The sequence below is a fragment of the Natator depressus genome, chromosome 8 (genome assembly GCF_965152275.1).
Source record: "Natator depressus isolate rNatDep1 chromosome 8, rNatDep2.hap1, whole genome shotgun sequence".
In the NCBI taxonomy this organism is placed as follows: Eukaryota; Metazoa; Chordata; order Testudines; family Cheloniidae; genus Natator; species Natator depressus.
In genome coordinates, this window is record NC_134241.1 from 49,551,408 (window position 1) to 49,570,309 (window position 18,902).

The window sequence follows — 18,902 nt, forward strand, 5'->3', positions numbered from 1 at the left end:
ATTAGGAGTTCAGGGTGCGGGAGGGAGTCAGAGGTGCAGACTCCAAACTCCAGGTGGCACTGACCTCAAACGGCTCCCAGAAGCAGCGGCATGTCTCCCCCCCCCCCCCCTCCACGCAGAGGTGCAGCCAGCGGGCTCGGCGTGCTGCCCTGTCCGCAGGCACCGCCCCACAGCTCCCATTGTCCACGTAGGAACCGGAGCGGGGACATGCCGCTGCTTCCGGGAGCTGCGCGGAGCCACAGCACACGTGGAGCAGGGCAAGCTCCCGGCTGGAGTGCTGGAGCAGGGCAAGCCCCGGACCCCACTTCCCAGCAGGAGCTTGAGGGCCGGATTAAAATGTCTGAAGGGACGGATGCAGCCCCCATGCCATAGTTTGCCCACCCCTGTTTTAGCTGCTTCTCCCTAGGTTAGAGTGTGTGAACATCAAACTTTCCCCAACTTGCTCTACACAAACTCCAAACTGGACCCATCCTGGAGTTCGGCTTTATTAATGAAGAAAACAATAAAAGATAATAGAATGATTAGCTCAAACCTTCTCCTAGGGTTCCTCCCTCAGAACTTAGGAAGAACTGCCCTGTACACACCATGAAGCCTCTAATGTAGAGAGCCACCCCACTTCCTTAATATCCTGATTTAACTCTGGAAATTAGAAAACTCATTTAATTATCTGAAAATGGAGACAGCTTTGAAGTATTAAGAGTTTAATAGGAAATGGATCCCAGAATTACCAGATATTCTAGAATTACTAGGAAAAAATAAGGTCCCACTGGTGGCTCTGTAGCTTTCATTTACTAACTTCTCAATTTCATATTATGCAAATTTTGTCCCTAACAATTAAAGCACTCTCAAGTGTAGATATAAGGACAATTTTCTGACTCATCATGGGACACTATATCGAGTGTCAACAAAATTATTATAAGATTCAGTTTTTTTCCAATCAAGATTTGAGATACCAGCCAAAATGTTCTTTGCAGGTCTCACAATCATTGTTTGTTGGTACTGCAGAACTAATCCTGGTACTTTAACGTATAACCTATGGAGTCAAGACTGCCCTAAATTCAGAGTTCTGGAATGACAAGCGTACTGCCCTTTCCTGGGTACAAACCATCCTTAGCCTCTGCCCACAGGATCTAGCCAAAAATGATATTTTAGGAGACTTATCAGCTGTGCCCTCAAGAGGGAATACAAGAAACAGAAAAACTCAGTAAATACAGTTAGTTTTGATTAAACCAAAACCCACTTCTATTTTAGATAACCAATCAGGTCTACGCAAAAAGAAAAGGCGTACTTGTGGCACCTTAGAGACTAACCAATTTATTTGAGCATAAGCTTTCGTGAGCTACAGCAAAGCTTATGCTCAAATAAATTGGTTAGTCTCTAAGGTGCCACAAGTACTCTTTCTTTTTGCGAATACAGACTAACACGGCTGTTACTCTGAAACCAATCAGGTATATAGGTATGAGCAAATTAGCCTATGGGGAAAAAGGTACAGTAATATTATAAAAGGAACACTGTAAACGTAAGTTCAGGTACTATACTTATTGCCAAATCTGTTACCATTTTTGCCGTTTTAGTCACCTTTACCAATTTTAAGTGCTTTTCTTTTCCTCTTGCTGTGTGAATGACCCACACAAACAGGAGAAACTGGTCTAAACTGTAAAATTGCTACTTTAATAAAAATGCATTTAAAAGTAACTGCTTTACCATACCAAAAAAGGGTGCACCCCTCATTTCTCATCTTCCAGGGAACAGTCATCCACTGCACCCAGACACACCAATCCCATGAAGGGCAAACTCATTCATATGTTCCTTTCCCTTATTTTTACTACCCTAAAGGCAGAAGTGTTGCTAGGTCACACAAACCTTTGGTGTACCAGCTCAGCACAGACCAACCAGGGGCTAATATTCGCGATGTGACGGAGAGACTGCAGAGACTCATCAAGCCCTCGGATCGCTACCCCTTCCTGCTTCTCCACGTGGGCACCAATGATACTGCCAAGTATGACCCTGAGCGGATCACTGCGGACTACGTGGCTCTGGGAAGAAGGATAAAGGAGTTTGAGGCGCAAGTGGTGTTCTCGTCCATCCTCCCCGTGGAATGAAAAGGCCGGGGTAGGGACCGTCAAATCGTGGAAGTCAACGAATGGCTACGCAGGTGGTGTCGGAGAGAAGGCTTTGGATTCTTTGACCATGGGATGGTGTTCCATGAAGGAGGAGTGCTGGGCAGAGACGGGCTCCACCTAACAAAGAGGGAAGAACATCTTTGCGAGCAGGCTGGCTAACCTAGTGAGGAGGGCTTTAAACTAGGTTCACCGGGGGAAGGAGACCAAAGTCCTGAGGTAAGTGGGCAAGCAGGATACGGGGAGGAAGCACAGGCAGGAACGTCTGTGAGGGGAGGGCTCCTACCTCATACTGAGAATGAGGGGCGATCAGCAGGTTATCTCAAGTGCCTATATACAAATGCACAAAGCCTTGGAAACAAGCAGGGAGAACTGGAGGTCCTGGTGAAGGCAAGGAATTATGACGTGATTGGAATAACAGAGACTTGGGGGGATAACTCACATGACTGGAGTACTGTCATGGATGGTTATGGATGGTTATAAACTGTTCAGGAAGGACAGGCAGGGCAGAAAAGATGGGGGAGTAGCACTGTATGTAAGGGAGCAGTATGACTGCTCAGAGCTCCGGTATGAAACTGCAGAAAAACCTGAGTGTCTCTGGATTAAGTTCAGAAGTGTGAGCAACAAGAGTGATGTAGTGGTGGGAGTCTGCTATAGACCACCAGACCAGGGGGATGAGCTGGATGAGGCTTTCTTCCGGCAACTCGCAGAAGCTACTAGATCGCACGCCCTGGTTCTCATGGGGGACTTTAATCATCCTGATATCTGCTGGGAGAGCACTACAGCGGTGCACAGACAATCCAGGAAGTTTTTGGAAAATGTAGGGGACAATTTCCTGGTGCAAGTGCTGGAGGAGCCAACTAGGGGGAGAGCTTTTCTTGACCTGCTGCTCACAAACTGGGAAGAATTAGTAGGGGACGCAAAAGTGGATGGGAATCTGGGAGGCAGTGACCATGAGTTGGTCGAGTTCAGGATCCAGACATAGGGAAGAAAGGTAAGCAGCAGAATACGGACCCTGGACTTCAGGAAAGCAGACTTCGACTCCCTCAGGGAACTGATAGGTAGGATCCCCTGGGGGAATAACATGAGGGGGAAAGGAGCCCAGGAGAGCTGGTTGTATTTCAAAGAATCCCTATTGAGGTTACAGGGACAAACCATCCCGATGTGTAGAAAGAATAGTAAATATGGCAGGCGACCAGCTTGGCTTAACAGTGAAATCCTTGCGAATCTTAAACATAAAGAAGAAGCTTACAAGAAGTGGAAGGTTGGACAAATGACCAGGGAAGAGTATAAAAATGCTGCTCGGGCATGTAGGAATGAAATCAGGAGGGCCAAATCGCACCTGGAGCTGCAGCTAGCAAGAGATGTTAAGAGTAACAAGAAGGGTTTCTTCAGGTATGTTGGCAACAAGAAGAAAGCCAAGGAAAGTGTGGGCCCGTTACTGAATGAGGGAGGCAACCTAGTGGGAGAGGATGTGGAAAAAGCTAATGTACTCAATGCTTTTTTTGCCTCTGTCTTCACGAACAAGGTCAGCTCCCAGACTGCTGTGCTGGGCAACACAGCATGGGGAGTAGGTGGCCAGCCCTCTGTGGAGAAAGAAGTGGTTAGGGACTATTTAGAAAAGCTGGATGTGCACAAGTCCATGGGGCCGGATGCATTGCATCCGAGAGTGCTAAAGGAGCTGGCGGCTGTGCTTGCAGAGCCACTGGCCATTATCTTTGAAAACTCATGGCGATCGGGGGAAGTCCCGGACGACTGGAAAAAGACTAATGTAGTGCCCATCTTTGAAAAAGGGAAGAAGAAGGAGGATCCTGGGAACTACAGGCCAGTCAGCCTCACCTCAGTCCCCGGAAAAATCATGGAGCAGGTCCTCAAGGAATCAATCCTGAAGCACTTACACGAGAGGAAAGTGATCAGGAACAGTCAGCATGGATTCACCAAGGGAAGGTCATGCCTGACTAATCTAATCGCCTTCTATGATGAGATTACTGGTTCTGTGGATGAAGGGAAAGCACTGGATGTATTGTTTCTTGACTTTAGCAAAGCTTTTGACACGGTCTCCCACAGTATTCTTGTCAGCAAGTTAAAGAAGTATGGGCTCGATGAATGCACTATAAGGTGGGTAGAAAGTTGGCTAGATTGTCGGGCTCAACGGGTAGTGATCAATGGCTCCATGTCTAGCTGGCAGCTGGTATCAAGTGGAGTGCCCCAAGGGTCCGTCCTGGGGCCGGTTTTGTTCAATATCTTCATAAATGATCCGGAGGATGGTGTGGATTGCACTCTCAGCAAATTTGCAGATGATACTAAACTAGGAGGAGTGGTAGATACGCTGGAGGGGAGGGATAGGATACAGAGGGACCTAGACAAATTGGAGGATTGGGCCAAAAGAAATCTGACGTGGTTTAACAAGGACAAGTGCAGAGTCCTGCACTTAGGACGGAAGAATCCCATGCACCACTACAGACTAAGGACCGAATGGCTAGGCAGCAGTTCTGCAGAAAAGGACCTAGGGGTGACAGTGGACGAGAAGCTGGATATGAGTCAACAGTGTGCCCTTGTTGCCAAGAAGGCCAATGGCATTTTGGGATTTATATGTAGGGGCATTGCCAGCAGATCGAGGGACGTGATCGTTCCCCTCTATTTGACATTGGTGAGGCCTCATCTGGAGTACTGTGTCCAGTTTTGGGCCCCACACTACAAGAAGGATATGGAAAAATTGGAGAGAGTCCAGCAAAGGGCAACAAAAATGATTAGGGGTCTGGAACACATGACTTATGAGGAGAGGCTGAGGGAACTGGGATTGTTTAGTCTGCGGAAGAGAAGAATGAGGGGGGATTTGATAGCTGCTTTCAACTACCTGAGAGGTGGTTCCACAGAGGATGGTTCTAGACTATTCTCAGTGGTAGAAGATGACAGGACAAGGAGTAATGGTCTCAAGTTGCAGTGGGGGAGGTTTAGGTTGGATATTAGGAAAAACTTTTTCACTAGGAGGGTGGTGAAACACTGGAATGCGTTACCTAGGGAGGTGGTAGAATCTCCTTCCTTTGAAGTTTTTAAGGTCAGGCTTGACAAAGCCCTGGCTGGGATGATTTAATTGGGGATTGGTCCGGGTTTGAGCAGGGGGTTGGACTAGATGACCTCCTGAGGTCCCTTCCAACTCTGATATTCTATGATTCTATGAACCATCCCACTGTGCTAAATAAAGGCTACAGTGATGCAGGACACAGTCCTGCAGAGTGCCTTACTGAGATGGCACTTAGGTACCCAGAATTTACATGGTAAAGCAATTTTAGCCCATAATAAGAGATGAGGAATGGAAATGACTCAGTGAATAGATGGAAACATTACTCTTAATGGATTTGTTCTTTTAGTCCTCTTTAAAAGAGTTTCAATACATTATACTCAAGAGGTCAAAACTGGGCCAGATTTTACAAGGCCAGAAATGTGATCGTGAAATAGTAGAATAACTATTATATGAATGCTAATATCTCTCAAACCCCTCCATTACTTTGACATGACCATAAAAAATAAAACCAGAGCAACGTCCACACTGCTGTTATTGTGGCAAAAAGCGAGACCCAAAAGGCTTTTAAAAAGCTGTCTCTAGACTGATTGGACCAGACAAATCAGATTTCAGGGGTCAGGCACAACTTATTAGGAATCTTTTACAGTTTATTAGCCAATCATTGACATTGGGAATTATAACCTTGATTACCCAGTGGTCTCAAAAGACTACCCAGAACTTTTCAAACAATCAGGGAGGCAACCCAGCAGATTGAAGTCTGTGCAGATTACAGAACTCCTGACACATTTCCCCAAAGGCTTGTGGCTCTGAACGACAAGTGCTAGTCAATCATGAGGATCATATTCAGCTTTTGGCTAGCGAGCCTTCAGGTAACTGAGGTCTGGACTGTAGTCTGCTTCTTGGATTTTTCTGTGAACAATCTCTTTACATTATGAAAGGCTCTGCCATATTATTCTTTCAAGGGCTCTGCTTGACAGTGCTAAAGCAATTTTATTTATATATTTTATAAATAAAATAAATATATATCAGAGTAATGCTAAACACAGGAGCTTATATTCTCTCCTTTAAAAGAAAGTTTTCTACTATTTACTTCCACAGTAGGTGAAGGGAAAAGTTAAGCCCCAATGAGTTGACCTGCCATAGATGGGTGCCATAATACATTACAAATTTAACTCCACAGACAAATCTTAAAAAAAAAAAAAAAAATTTTAGTGTATTTGGAAAGAATACAGATGCCTGAGTACTAAAGGGCTGCCTGATCACAGCTACACACACACTCCCACCCAGAAAGACTAATATAAACAGTATGCGCACACGTACTCCCGTGTTGAAAATCTTTCAAAACCAACATTGGGTGACGAGCCACTATAAAGCCCTGAACACATTTCTATTGTACACTCTTCTCTAACTACATTTCTCTATTTGTTTGAAACAATAAAGGGAGACTACAATTCTCACTTGTGAGGGACTCACTGCTTTAAAGAGAAGTAACCCAATTCTCTCTCATCTTACTAGTGATCTTATTTAACAAAGACCACATGGCAGTCAGAAAAATTTCCATCAAGGAATGTAGGATACAGGCTTGTGCAAGTCATTAACACTGGTGTTCACTGCTTGTAAAGTAAATAAAGGCTGCCACCTTGTGGATTGAGGACCACAGAACTGGCTAAACAAGACCACCACAATGCAGAGGGGTAAAACCTCAACACAGGATATTGGGATGGAGTGGGAAAGGGAGTACAAAAAAAGGGATACCTGTTTAAGAAATTTGCCTTTTGGGTTCAAACCACTTTCCTCTCATTACAAAACCTGCAATAATACATCCAAGCTTCAGCTTATGATTTATTTCAGTGGTTTTCAACCCTTTTTTCATTTACAGACCCCCTAAAAAATTTCAAATGGAGGTGCGGACCCCTTTGGAAATCTTAGACAGTCTGCAGACCACCAGGGGTCTGCAGGCAGGTGGAAGACCATGGATTTATTTTGATAGAAAGTAATCATTTAAAATTTTTTTACATTACTCCTGAATAATTATACTACAATTTCTGTTGTGTTAACTATGTACTTAAAATATATCATTCTTCGTTAAAAAACATTAAATGGAGTACTGATCATTGCTTTTTGTATTTTGACATTTTGTTCTGAATCAGAAGGTTCTATTGCCCTAGGTTCATTATCTATTTCATTTCTTCAGCAATGTGCTCTCCGTGCTCTTTTCTTTCCTTTACTGCCAGTTCCTTAACTACCACCCCTTTCTGTCCTGCCACAAAATGCAATTTTATGTACTTGTAAATGTATTTCCATTTTTGAAAGTACTGGAAACACTATTTGGCAGTCCTTCTTTGGAAGCTGAAAAACAAATAGCTCTTGAAGAACTTTCTTTTTAAATAAACAGGAATTTCCACAGAGGGCAGTTTTTTAAGTCCAACGGGCATACTCCAAAGAAAATTAAGGGCACTGCAAAAAAAAAAAAATTTCTCCCCCAACTTGAGACAGCTTATTTTATATCAATTTCTTATTTACCACTGTGAAAATAATTTTTACTTTTTAATATTAAAAGTCCTTGATTCTTTCTTGCTTTAAGACTTGTATTCTTAAAACAAGTATCTTGATAGCAAGGATTTGCAAAAAAATGGACAAGATTTGCTTTTCTGTAGCATGTATTGGCAGCATGCTTAGGATCTACTTAACGGAACAATTAACTACACATTTCTCCCCAACCCCTCCCTCATCACCTTTATCACTGACGTTTAAGAAAAAAGCCCCCCGACAATCAGTTACTTTCACCCACCCATTCAGTCACTGCTGAACTGTCCCTTTCTACCACCTTGAGTTGCCACCTCTCCAAAACATGAGTCCCATTACCACTTTGGACGGACTTTTTCCAAAGTTCCAGATTCTATCAGTTGGGAACAGAGAAATGGATGGTAAAAGGCAGAAAATAGGAGTGACTGACTAGAGCTTTTAAAGAACTATATACTGTTCTTGGTTGCAGCTTCAACTTTAAAAAGGAACAGCTTGGGTACATGAAAGCCAACAGGGCTTCAATGGGGCAACATACTTTCTCAGTGTGGTCATACTTACTGACATGGATCCTATATTTGAGTAAATCAATGAAATACATGCTAAAAGCTAAGCGCTTTGACAGCCCAACTCAGCTTTGAAGGGACTACTCACATACTTAAAATTAAACATGCTGACTTGCTTTGCTAACTCAGAGCTACTAGTAGAAAAATATGAAATTGTCAGATCAAATTATTTTCTTGGCTAAAATCAGCAAGATCTAACAGCAACAGCTAAGCACTAGTCTGAAATAGGTAGAAATGGGACCCAAAAAAATCTTAGCTTTAACACTGTGAAAAGCATTCCTTCAAAGAAAACATATTTATTGCCATTCCAATATTTTCTAACCAAATACCATTCTTGCAAAATGCCCAGGAAGAGCACAAGAGCAAGATCCAATCCAATATAAACTCAGTGGCTAAAGAAGCTTGTCTATACCACAGGATGATTTCCACCTGCATCTCACTTCAGCCACCATGAACTTAATCAGTACAGGTTATATGTATGTCACACTGGTGGTGATTGTATTTTGACCTCCATGGCTAATTTAGCCATTATACATTCTAGTTATATAATGCATAGTAAAATAGTAAAAATGTACCATGATTTGTTTGCACAAAATCTAAAGTTTCTGGGGGCTTTCAACAAATATTCAGATTGATCTAATGTACTTATTAGAGGTTTGCCGTGTAGTTTTCAAATGTCCTCTATCAAACTGGGGGACATACCTAGTGGGATCTCGCAGGGGTCTGTCCTTGGTTCAGTATTAATTCAATACTTTCATTCATTACTTGAATAAAGGAGTGAAGAGCGTGCTTATCAAATTTGTGGAGGACAAAGTAGAAGGGGGTGCAAGAACTTTAGAGGAGGACAAGATTCGAATTCTAAATGTCTTGATAAATTGGAGAATTTGTCTGAAGTCAACAAGATGAAATTCAATAAAGACAAATGCAAAGTACTATACTTAGGAAGGAAAAAAATCAAATGCTCAAACACAAAATGAGGAATAACTAAGTGGTAGTATCACTGAAAAGGATCTGGGGGTTATAGAGGATTGCAAATTGAACAAGAGACTACAATATGATGCAGCTCCAAAAAAGGAGAATACTCTTGGGTAGAAGTGCCATATGTAAAACATGGGAGGTAACTGTTCTGTTCTACATAGCACTGATGAGGGCCTCACAGCTGGAGTATTATGTCCAGTTTGGGGCATTGCACTTTAAGATGAGGACAAACTGGAGAGTCTCCAGAGGGAAGCAACAAAAGTGATAAAAGGTTTGGAAAACCTATGAGGAAAGATTAAAAAACTGGGCATGTTTAGTCTTGAGAAAAGACTGAAGGGGGACCCGATAAATCTTCAAATATGTTCAAAGCCGTTATGAAGATTTTGATCAATTGTTCTCCATGTCCACTGACGGTAGGACAAGTAGTAATGGGCTTGATCTGCAGCAAGGGAGATTTAGGGTGGATATGGAAAAAATAGGGCTGTCGATTAATTGCAGTTAACTCACGCAATTACCTCAAAAAAATTAACTGATTAAAAAAAGTTAATCGCGATTAATCACATTGTTAAATAGAATACCAATTGAAATTTATTAAATATTTTGGATGTTTTTCTACATTTTCAAATATATTGATTTCTATTACAACACAGAATACAGAGTGTACAGTACTCACTTTATATTAGTTTTTATTACAAATATTTGCACTGTAGAAATGACAAAACAAAAGAACTAGTATTTTTGAATTGGTGGTTGAAGCATGAAAGGACATATGAATCTTTAGCGCATCTAGCATGTAAATATCTTGCGATGCCAGTTACAACAGTGCCATGTGAAAGCCTGTTCTCACTTTCAGTGGATGGTGTAAACAAGAAGCAAGCAGCATTATCTCCTGCAAATGTAACCAAAACTTGTTTGTCTGAGCAACTGGCTGAAGTAGGACCGAGTGGACTTGTAGACTCTAAAGTTTTACATTGTTTTATTTTGGAATGCAGTTATTTTTTTGTACATAAAATTCTACATTTGTTAGTTCAACTTTCATGATAAAGAGACTGCACTACAGTACTTGTATTCATCATCATCATCATCATGTTCTTATTACGCCTCTGGCGTTTTGGGCAGTAATGAAGCTCCTCCACTCCTGTCTGTTTCTGACAAGTCTTTCAATGGTTCCCCAGCTGTGCCCCAGGTTTTTCAGCTCGCCTTCCACAGCTCTTTGCCATGTTGTTTTCAGGTGGCCACGTTTTCGCTTTCCTTCAGGTGTCCATCTTATTGCTACTCTGGTGATGGAATCAATTTCCATCTAAAGCACATGACCGATCCATCTCTAACGCATCCTGGCAACGATGGTGCTCAGATCCTCTTGGCTGCATTGTGTCAATAGATCTTGGTTTGAGATTGGTCTGGGCCAAAAGATACGGAGGATTTTTCTGAGGCAGGTTGTATGGAATGAAGACAGTTTGGACATGTCATACTTTAAACACTACTTGATAGTGCAGAATGCTGGGGAATGAGAAAGTACACAGCTCTGATAAATCTTTAGTTTGGTTTTGGTATTGTATTTCGATGCTTTCCAGACTGTATTTAAACTCCTGAAGGTGTTCCTGGCTTTACTGATTTTGTTCTGGATTGATTTTGTCCTGGCTGATGGGGCTGCCCAAGTATGTGAATGTTTCTACATTGGTGAGAACATAATCCTCTATCCATACTAGTGATGGTGAGGCAATATTAAAGGTCATATCAGCTGATTTTCAGTCTAATTTGCTGGCTGAATTCATTGAGTCAAGTTGTTTTTTCTTGTATATGGTGTTGGGTATGTGCTAGGAGAGCGACATCATCTGCGAAATCCAAGTCTTCAACGGATGAGAAGAGTGTCCATTTAATGCCCCTTGACATGTCTTCTGTTGTACGCCACATTACCCAGTTGATGGCAATGTTGAAGAGGATTGCAGACATGACATCCCAGATGTAATCCTGTTTTGACTTCAAAACTGAGCTCACTGTGATCAATACTGCATGTAAAGTTGAAATAGAAGCTTCTGATGACAATTATACAGAAAGGAATTCTATATGCCCGCAGAATGTGCCATAGGCTGGTCCTGTGAATGCTATCAAAAGCCTTCTCAAAGTCTATGAAATTTATGTAGAGTTGCCATTGCCATTCTAAGCACTGTTCTATAATGTTTCATAGAGTGAAGATCTGGTCTGTGCATCCACACCCTTTCCGAAAACCAGCTTGCTCTTTTCTGAGAACACTATCAACTGCCTCTGATATACATTGGACTATGATCTTACACAGTACTTTGCTTGGGACAAATAAAATTATGATACCATGTCAGTTATTACAATCTCTGAGAGTTCCTTTCTTTGGTAACTTCACTATAACCCCATTGGTCCACTCATCTGGCACTTTTTCCCTTTCCCAGACTGATTTAAATGGAGGGGCCAGGATAGATGCTGCTAATTTAGGATTTACCTTGAACAATTCTGCATTCAAGTTATCCTTGCCAGCTTTCCCCTTTTTTTTATTATATATATATATATATATATATATATATATATATATATATATATATATATATATATATATATATATATATATATATAAAAGGGTATATAATTTTTAAGGGTATATACTATTTATTTTGTTTTTTACAGTGCAAATATTTGTAATCAAAAATAAATATAAAGTGAGCACTGTACACTTTGTATTGTGTTGTAATTGAAATCAATATTTTGAAAATGTAGAAAACATCCAAAAATATTTAAATAAATGGTATTCTATTATTAACAGTGCGATTAATCATGCAATTAATCGCGATTAATTTTTTTAAATCACTTGACAGTCCTAGAAAAAACACAAAAAACTAACAAAGAATAGCTAACTACTGAAACAGGTTATCAAGGTAGGCTGCAGAACCCATGCCATTAGAGGTTTTTAAGAAAAGATTAGACATACTGTTGGTCAGGGATAGTCTAAATATATTTGCTGTAGCCCCAGTGCAGGGGGCTGAACTAAGTGACCTCTCCAAGTCCTTTCCAGCCCTACATTTCCATGATTATCTTTGCACAGTCCAATGGTTAGGGCACTAGCCTGGGACTTAGGAGATCCATTCCACAGCATAACTAGAGACTTCCTGGATGATGTCCGGTAAGGCAACTAAATAAGTTACTCAGTTCTCCATCTGTAAAATTAGCACTTCCCTGTCTCACAAGGGTGCTGTAAGTATACAGTAGAGCCTCAGAATTATGAATACCAGAGTTACGAGCTGATCGGTAAACCACACACCTCATTTGGAAACAGAAATACGCAATCAGGCAGCAGAGACGAAAAAAGCAAATATTGTATAGTACAGTGCTGTGTTAAACTACTCAAAAATAATGGGAAAGTTTAAAAAAAGATTTGACAAGGTAAGGAAACTGTTTCTGTGCTTGTTTCATTTAAATCAAGGTGGATAAAAGCAGCATTTTTCTTCTGCATAATGAAGTTTCAAACTATATTAGCTCAATGTTCAGTAGTTAACTTTTGAAAGAACATTTTGTTCAGAGCCACGAACTTTTCAGAATTACGAACAACCTCCATTCCCAAGGTGTTCGTAACTCTGAGGTTCTACTGTAAATACATTAAAGACTGTGAGGCACCAAGACTCTGGCAATGGAATCCATATAAGTATGAGGATAGACCGATTTCCCAATTAACTTTTCAACAATTGAAAACATTTTTAGCTATCCTCTGCTCACAGTCCCATAATTACTCTTTCAATAGTATGGTATCATTTTGAATGTTGATTTTAAGCAGAACCTCCCCCATGCAAGGCAAAGTTTAGGCTTAGTAAAGCTGCAACACACCATTAACCCTTTACTGTGACTAATATTGCTACACCCTCCAGTGACTGCTAACACAAGAGCAACACTCAGATTCTTTATCAAAATTCCTGACTGACTAGATAGTGGCTTCAATATACAAAAGAGATTAGCAGTCACTTTAGAAACAGCTTTTTAAAGTTTTACAAAAATGCATTAATGGAAAGAGGTTAAACAGGCCCTCTCCTACAGCCCTCTGCTTCTTTCATTTTCAACATAGGGATTTAAGATTTCCACTGGTCCCATAAGGATTTTAAACCCAGTGTCTTGACAGATGATAGTTAAAGTAAAATTTACAAAAAGGCAGCAGTCCAATATTTATAGGTCAATGACAACCAACCAGTGAGTTTAGCCAACATTTGGGGCGTGGGGGGAGAAACCACAATCATACACAAGTACAAGATTATGGCATTGCAACTGAAAAGAGCTCAGTGCTCTCAGTCTTATTTGGCAATCTCCTCGTTGCATCGTGTATTTCACGTGCACCATATTTCTTACCTGGATACTATGCTGGAGCCATTATAGAGATCGCTAGCGTAAGACAGCGTTGCCAAAGGTCGGACAGAATTGTAGCGAGTGAACTTGGATAGGCACTCCTGAAATTCATCCAGCTGGCTTGTGGTTCTGCTGTCATCTAGGCAAAGGTAGCAGAATTGTTGATGGAACAGAAAGAATGAGAGGGAGGTAATTAAAGTTTAACAGTAAACAAAAAATCCGAAGGCCTAAGTAGTCACATGACATTTCCTAGGCAAAGCATCTGGGGATGAAAACTTGTCAAACATATTAACTGACTTTTCACTTCAGCATACACCTCTGAATACTAATTCACTTTAGTGGAAAATAAGTCTTTATAATACCACGTTACGAGAGACTACAATAAAAGCTTTTTTATCCGGCATATTGGGGAAATGGGGGGGGTGCCGGTAAGTGAAAAATTCCGGTTAACTAAGGGAGAGAGTTTGGATGAGGGAGGGTCTCGGGGCAGGGAGTGCAGAGGGGTTTTGGGGTGCCAGATCCAGGGGGCACTCACCTCAGGTGGCTCCCCGCAAGCAGCAACCTGTCCCTGCTGCTCCTAGGCAGAAGCGTGGTTCCCAGCCAATGGGAGCTGCAAAGCAGCACTTCGGGCGGAGGCAGCACATAGAGCCACCTGCCACGCTTCTGCCTAGGAGCAGCAGGGAGAGGTCGCCACTTGTGGGGAGCTGCGTGAAGTGCGCACCCCCCATATCCGGGATGCCTAAACCCCTCCCACGCCCCATCCCCCTGCCCTGAGCCCCCTCCCACACCCAAACTCCCTCCCAGAGCCTGAGCTCCGCACCCACTCCTGCACTCAGAGCTCCTCATGGCCGTTCTTCCGCCTAAGAGCAACAGGGACATGTTGCGACTTCTGGGCAACCACATGGAGCCAGGTAGGGAGCCTGCCAGCCCCACGCCAATCGGACTATAAACCGGACTTCCTAAGAAGATTAGAAATGCCGGTCTATAGAGCCTTCCAGTTGGCACATGGCTGGATAACACAGCTTTTACTGTATTATATTTCTTCTATCAAGAACCATGAATATGCCTTCCCTTGTGTAAAAGTCCACCAACTTAACATAAAGGCAGACGTGCTTGGCGATGAGGACTACCATTATTTAAAACAAAAACTGATGCAAGTGTAAGCAAACCTATATACCATCAAGAATATGTACGGTTACAATATGCTATAGAGGTAAACACATTTACCTTTCTCCATCTCCCAATGCAATATGCTCTAAAGAGATAGTCTATTACAAAGAAATGATTATGGAAAAATTTCACTCTCACTCCAAAAGCAAGAGGGCTAATGGGGGGGGTGGGGAAACCCACAAAATAGAGATGCCTATCTTACAAACTCAATGCAAAATGATGTCCTTCTGTAGTCAAGCGAAAAATCAAATCAACTTGAAATACAGTTACATGAGAAATATTTGTTGAAAAATTGAAAGTGGCAGCTAAAGAAGTTAATAAAATACAGTAAGCAATAAAAAAGACTAACATCCAAATTTCTCCTGAGTCACAACTTTAATCACTATGAATAGAGGTGTTTAATCATTTTGTTGTTAAGATTTCCCATAGAAGAAAACACTTATTGCGGTGCCACACAGATGAGCTAGCCTTCATAAAATGATCAAGTACCAGAAACCATCAGGCTGGGATTATAGCCTTCAGGTTTGTAATACTCAGACTTGGTAAGAATTATACTTTGCCTTCTCAAACAGGCCCAAGAGGAGGAAGCTCACTTTTGCATTGTGCATCAAAGTGATGTACCAACAATTTCAACTACTGAGTCTAACAACCATCACCACCCTTATACCTATAACATGTGTCAGCCCAAAGCTGTTTACAAACTATCCAGTATGCTGGTACATACCATACACTTCACCCACCACTCAAATATAGTAACATTTGGGGTGGCATGCAGCAGGTATTAGTAGTACATACCAACACTACACTTAGAGATGAGAATAAAAATTTCATGAACCATTAAAAAGTTACAGCTCAGTGGTGTAAAGGGAAAGGGTAGCTCACCTTAGCAGAACTTTCTGAATGTTTTGTGGGAGTGAAGAGAGCAAGGATAGCATAATACTGATTCCCCATGGAAAAGTACCGGAAGGAGGGGAAAAAAAAAAAAAAAACACTTTCTGCACTCTCCCAAATTCCTGTCCCTCAAATATCAAGACAGACCATTTCAATCAGAGATCTACATCCCCGCTGCATTTTAAAATATAGTCAGTAAATAAGAATGACATTTTAATGTCTGTATTAAAAAGGGGAGAAGGAACAGGTTAGTAGAGCCCAGAGTGGATACAAAATTTGTATCTGTATCCAATTGGTAAAAGTGATCCACTGATATCCATGGATAGCCATAGGGCTCTAGATACAAAATTCATATCTGCATCTGATCCGTGATCTGCAAAAATGGTCTGTGGATAGCCGTAGATTTCCAGGGCTCTCATAGTCAGAGGTTTGAAGGGATTGGCTATGTGTCTCTCATGTCCTTCACAGTTGCTCTTTTCACTATGATTGAAGTCCCACTTTAAATAAAACAAGGGCCAGCACCAGACTTTTTTTGTGGGGGAAATCTACTGGAGGGGAGGAGGTTTGGGAAGAAGAAAGCAGGTGAACACCAGTGGGTGTCTTCAAAAAGATGTCTTGATGTAAGTGTCAGTCAATGGTGAAAGCAAAGAAGGAGCTATTCTTCCATTTCCCTCTAATCTAGAGATCATGTACCTCCTTCTTCTCTAATGTATTCTACACCCATGCCTGCAAATTGGGATGCTACTTTTCACGATGTTTCCCCTGTCAAACTGAAAGGCACTTCATAGTTAGTTATTTTTCCCCCGACTTCTGCCTACAGGACAGTCAAAGCTCTTGCCCAAATCTTCTCTATTCCTCTTAAATTACAGTTTTTACACCACCTCTTTATACTAATCAGCAGCAGAATTTAAACTTTTTTTTTTTTTTTTTTATAAAAAGGAACCCCTGGGATCAGAGAACCAGCAAGTTCTCTTACTCTGCTGTTCCTTATCATATGGGAAAAAGCACTGCCACATAGACACTTCTACTATTCCAAGTCTCCCCACAAAGAACATTATCTCCTCATGCCAGTTCCACAGCTGGCTCAGATACCAGTCATGGCTCTGACCCAAGCACTCCATGTCGCCAACTATTTTAATTTCCATAGGGAGTCATGCACCTCACGCTTCCCTTTGTCACCAGCCGAAATTCACATCAGACTTATCAGATAGCTGAAATTCCCAGGCAGACTCCTGCAGGGCACTAGTTCTGTTTTTTCTTAAACTGGAGCAGCAATAGAAGCTAGATAGGGTGGATAAAAATCAATGATTTATTTAAAAAATAAAAAAGATTTTATCTAAAATTGGATTTTTTTTTTTGATAAAATGCTTTTTAAGGGGGAAAAAAAAATCTATCTAAAGATAGTTTTAATTCAGATATCTTTGAGCTAGAATGTATCTTATGGAATAGGGATTATAAATTCTAATTCTACAGTATGAGAATATATTCATGTAATGTTTAAGAAAAGTTTTGTAAACGAGTTCTAATAGTTCATGAATTAGGGACCCAATCTTATAGGGTTCCAGGGGCTTCTGTATAGATTTTGGTTAATCTTTCCATCTACCCATTGGGACTCAGTGCTCAGTCTAGAACAGTGGTTCTTAACCTTTACAGCAGCCTGCACCCCTTTGGTTCTCAAAATATGTTCTTGCACTTATCAAAAATCGTTGAAGTAGGTCAGTTCTTTAAACGTAGATATGTTTGTATATTAAAGTAATCATTAAATGTATACAGTTAATAAATACATAGGTTGGATTAAACAAAGTAGCTGTACTTACGGCAAGTTGTGCTTAAATTGTGTTTTTGATGATTTATCTTCTAAAAAAATAAATCTGGCATGTCTCGCACTCCCCAGAAAGGGCATCTTGCACCCCCATGGGGTGTGTGCATCTCTGGTTAAGAACCACTGGTCTAGAAGATACCATCAGAGATGCTTAGTTTTGCAGTTCTCAAACCATGGATTTGTGTCTTCAGGGATAACATGCTTGTTAATAGTAAAAATGTTTTTCAATAAAATAAATACAGACGTAACAAACAGACCTCAACCTTATTGTCACTCTACAATTTTGTGTACACAGAGTCAATCCCTTCCCTCTCTCTAAAAGTGCAAAGTTTAAAATAGTTCAGTGAATAGAAGATTGTTGGGGGCGGAACAGATCTGGACAAGGAGAAATCTGGAGATAAATGTGAGAAGGGAGGGACAGGCAGTAGAAACAAAAGTGAAACTGTTTGAGCAGCATATTCCAGAAGTCTCAAGGTCTTTCTGAGTGTAGCCTTCATTGATTTGAGATCTACCATACCTTTCTCTCACTAGAAGGGAAAACGTATAATGGCAGCAGGTCATAAAAAAGACCCAGTTTGGGAATATTTTAATGAAGTTCCTCTATCTGTGGGTAAGACAGGCATGCGTGCAAAATGCAAAGAGCGCAACAAAGAAATGCAAGGCTGGTTGCCCAAATGAAACATCATGAGAAGTGTTCCTCCTCAGGAGGAAGCTGCGTTCAAGATGATGAAAGGAACATGTCTGAACATGCAGGATCTTCAGGTTGGTGAACTTTTTTATTCCATACTTCTTTCTTAAGGACAGTGTCTGTCTGTCTTCCTTCTGGACTATTCTTGAATTCTCATGTTTGAGCAAAAAGTACAGCTGTTACTCTATGGTAAAATCATTTCAGATGCAGTTGTGATAAAAAATAATTAGCTGAAATAGGCAGATCTTCCTTTTACAATTTCACCTTTAAAGTGACCTGTTTCAGAGTAGCAGCCGTGTTAGTCTGTATCCGCAAAAAGAAAAGGAGTATTTGTGGCACCTTAGAGACTAACAAATTTATTTGAGCATAAGCTTTCGTGAGCTACAGCTCACTTTGCTGTAGCTCACGAAAGCTTATGCTCAAATACATTTGTTAGTCTCTAAGGTGCCACAAGTACTCTTTTTTTTTTTTTTTTTTTTAACCTTTAAAGTGGTATTGAGTGTCAGTGAATGCAACGAATAATATTAAATTAGCAGTATGGCAATAATAATTGAACAACTGCATTAACTTATTTTGTTTAGGAGAATCTATCCTCAACATAAAGCAGTCTGAAGACTATCCACCTTCAAGATCACCATCATTTTCTATAGTTTCAGAGTTATCTGCCAATGATAGTGTTTCAGTCACATCATGTATGTCACATAGCCACAGTACATCACCTGTAGCAAAAAACAAAAAAAAAACCTCCATCATCCAGAAACAA

The 18,902-nt window shown here is 41.0% G+C and overlaps 1 protein-coding gene across 3 annotated transcripts in view; it reads right to left on the reverse strand.

Annotated features, from left to right (window-relative positions):
• COP1 (COP1 E3 ubiquitin ligase) overlaps nucleotides 1–18,902 on the reverse strand; it is a 212,431-nt gene that overhangs the window by 122,852 nt on the left and 70,677 nt on the right. For all 3 annotated transcript variants that reach the window (XM_074960995.1, XM_074960997.1, XM_074960998.1), the window contains one exon: nucleotides 13,572–13,707. In XM_074960995.1, the coding sequence (XP_074817096.1) occupies nucleotides 13,572–13,707 (136 nt within the window). The remainder of the gene's footprint in view (nucleotides 1–13,571; nucleotides 13,708–18,902) is intronic.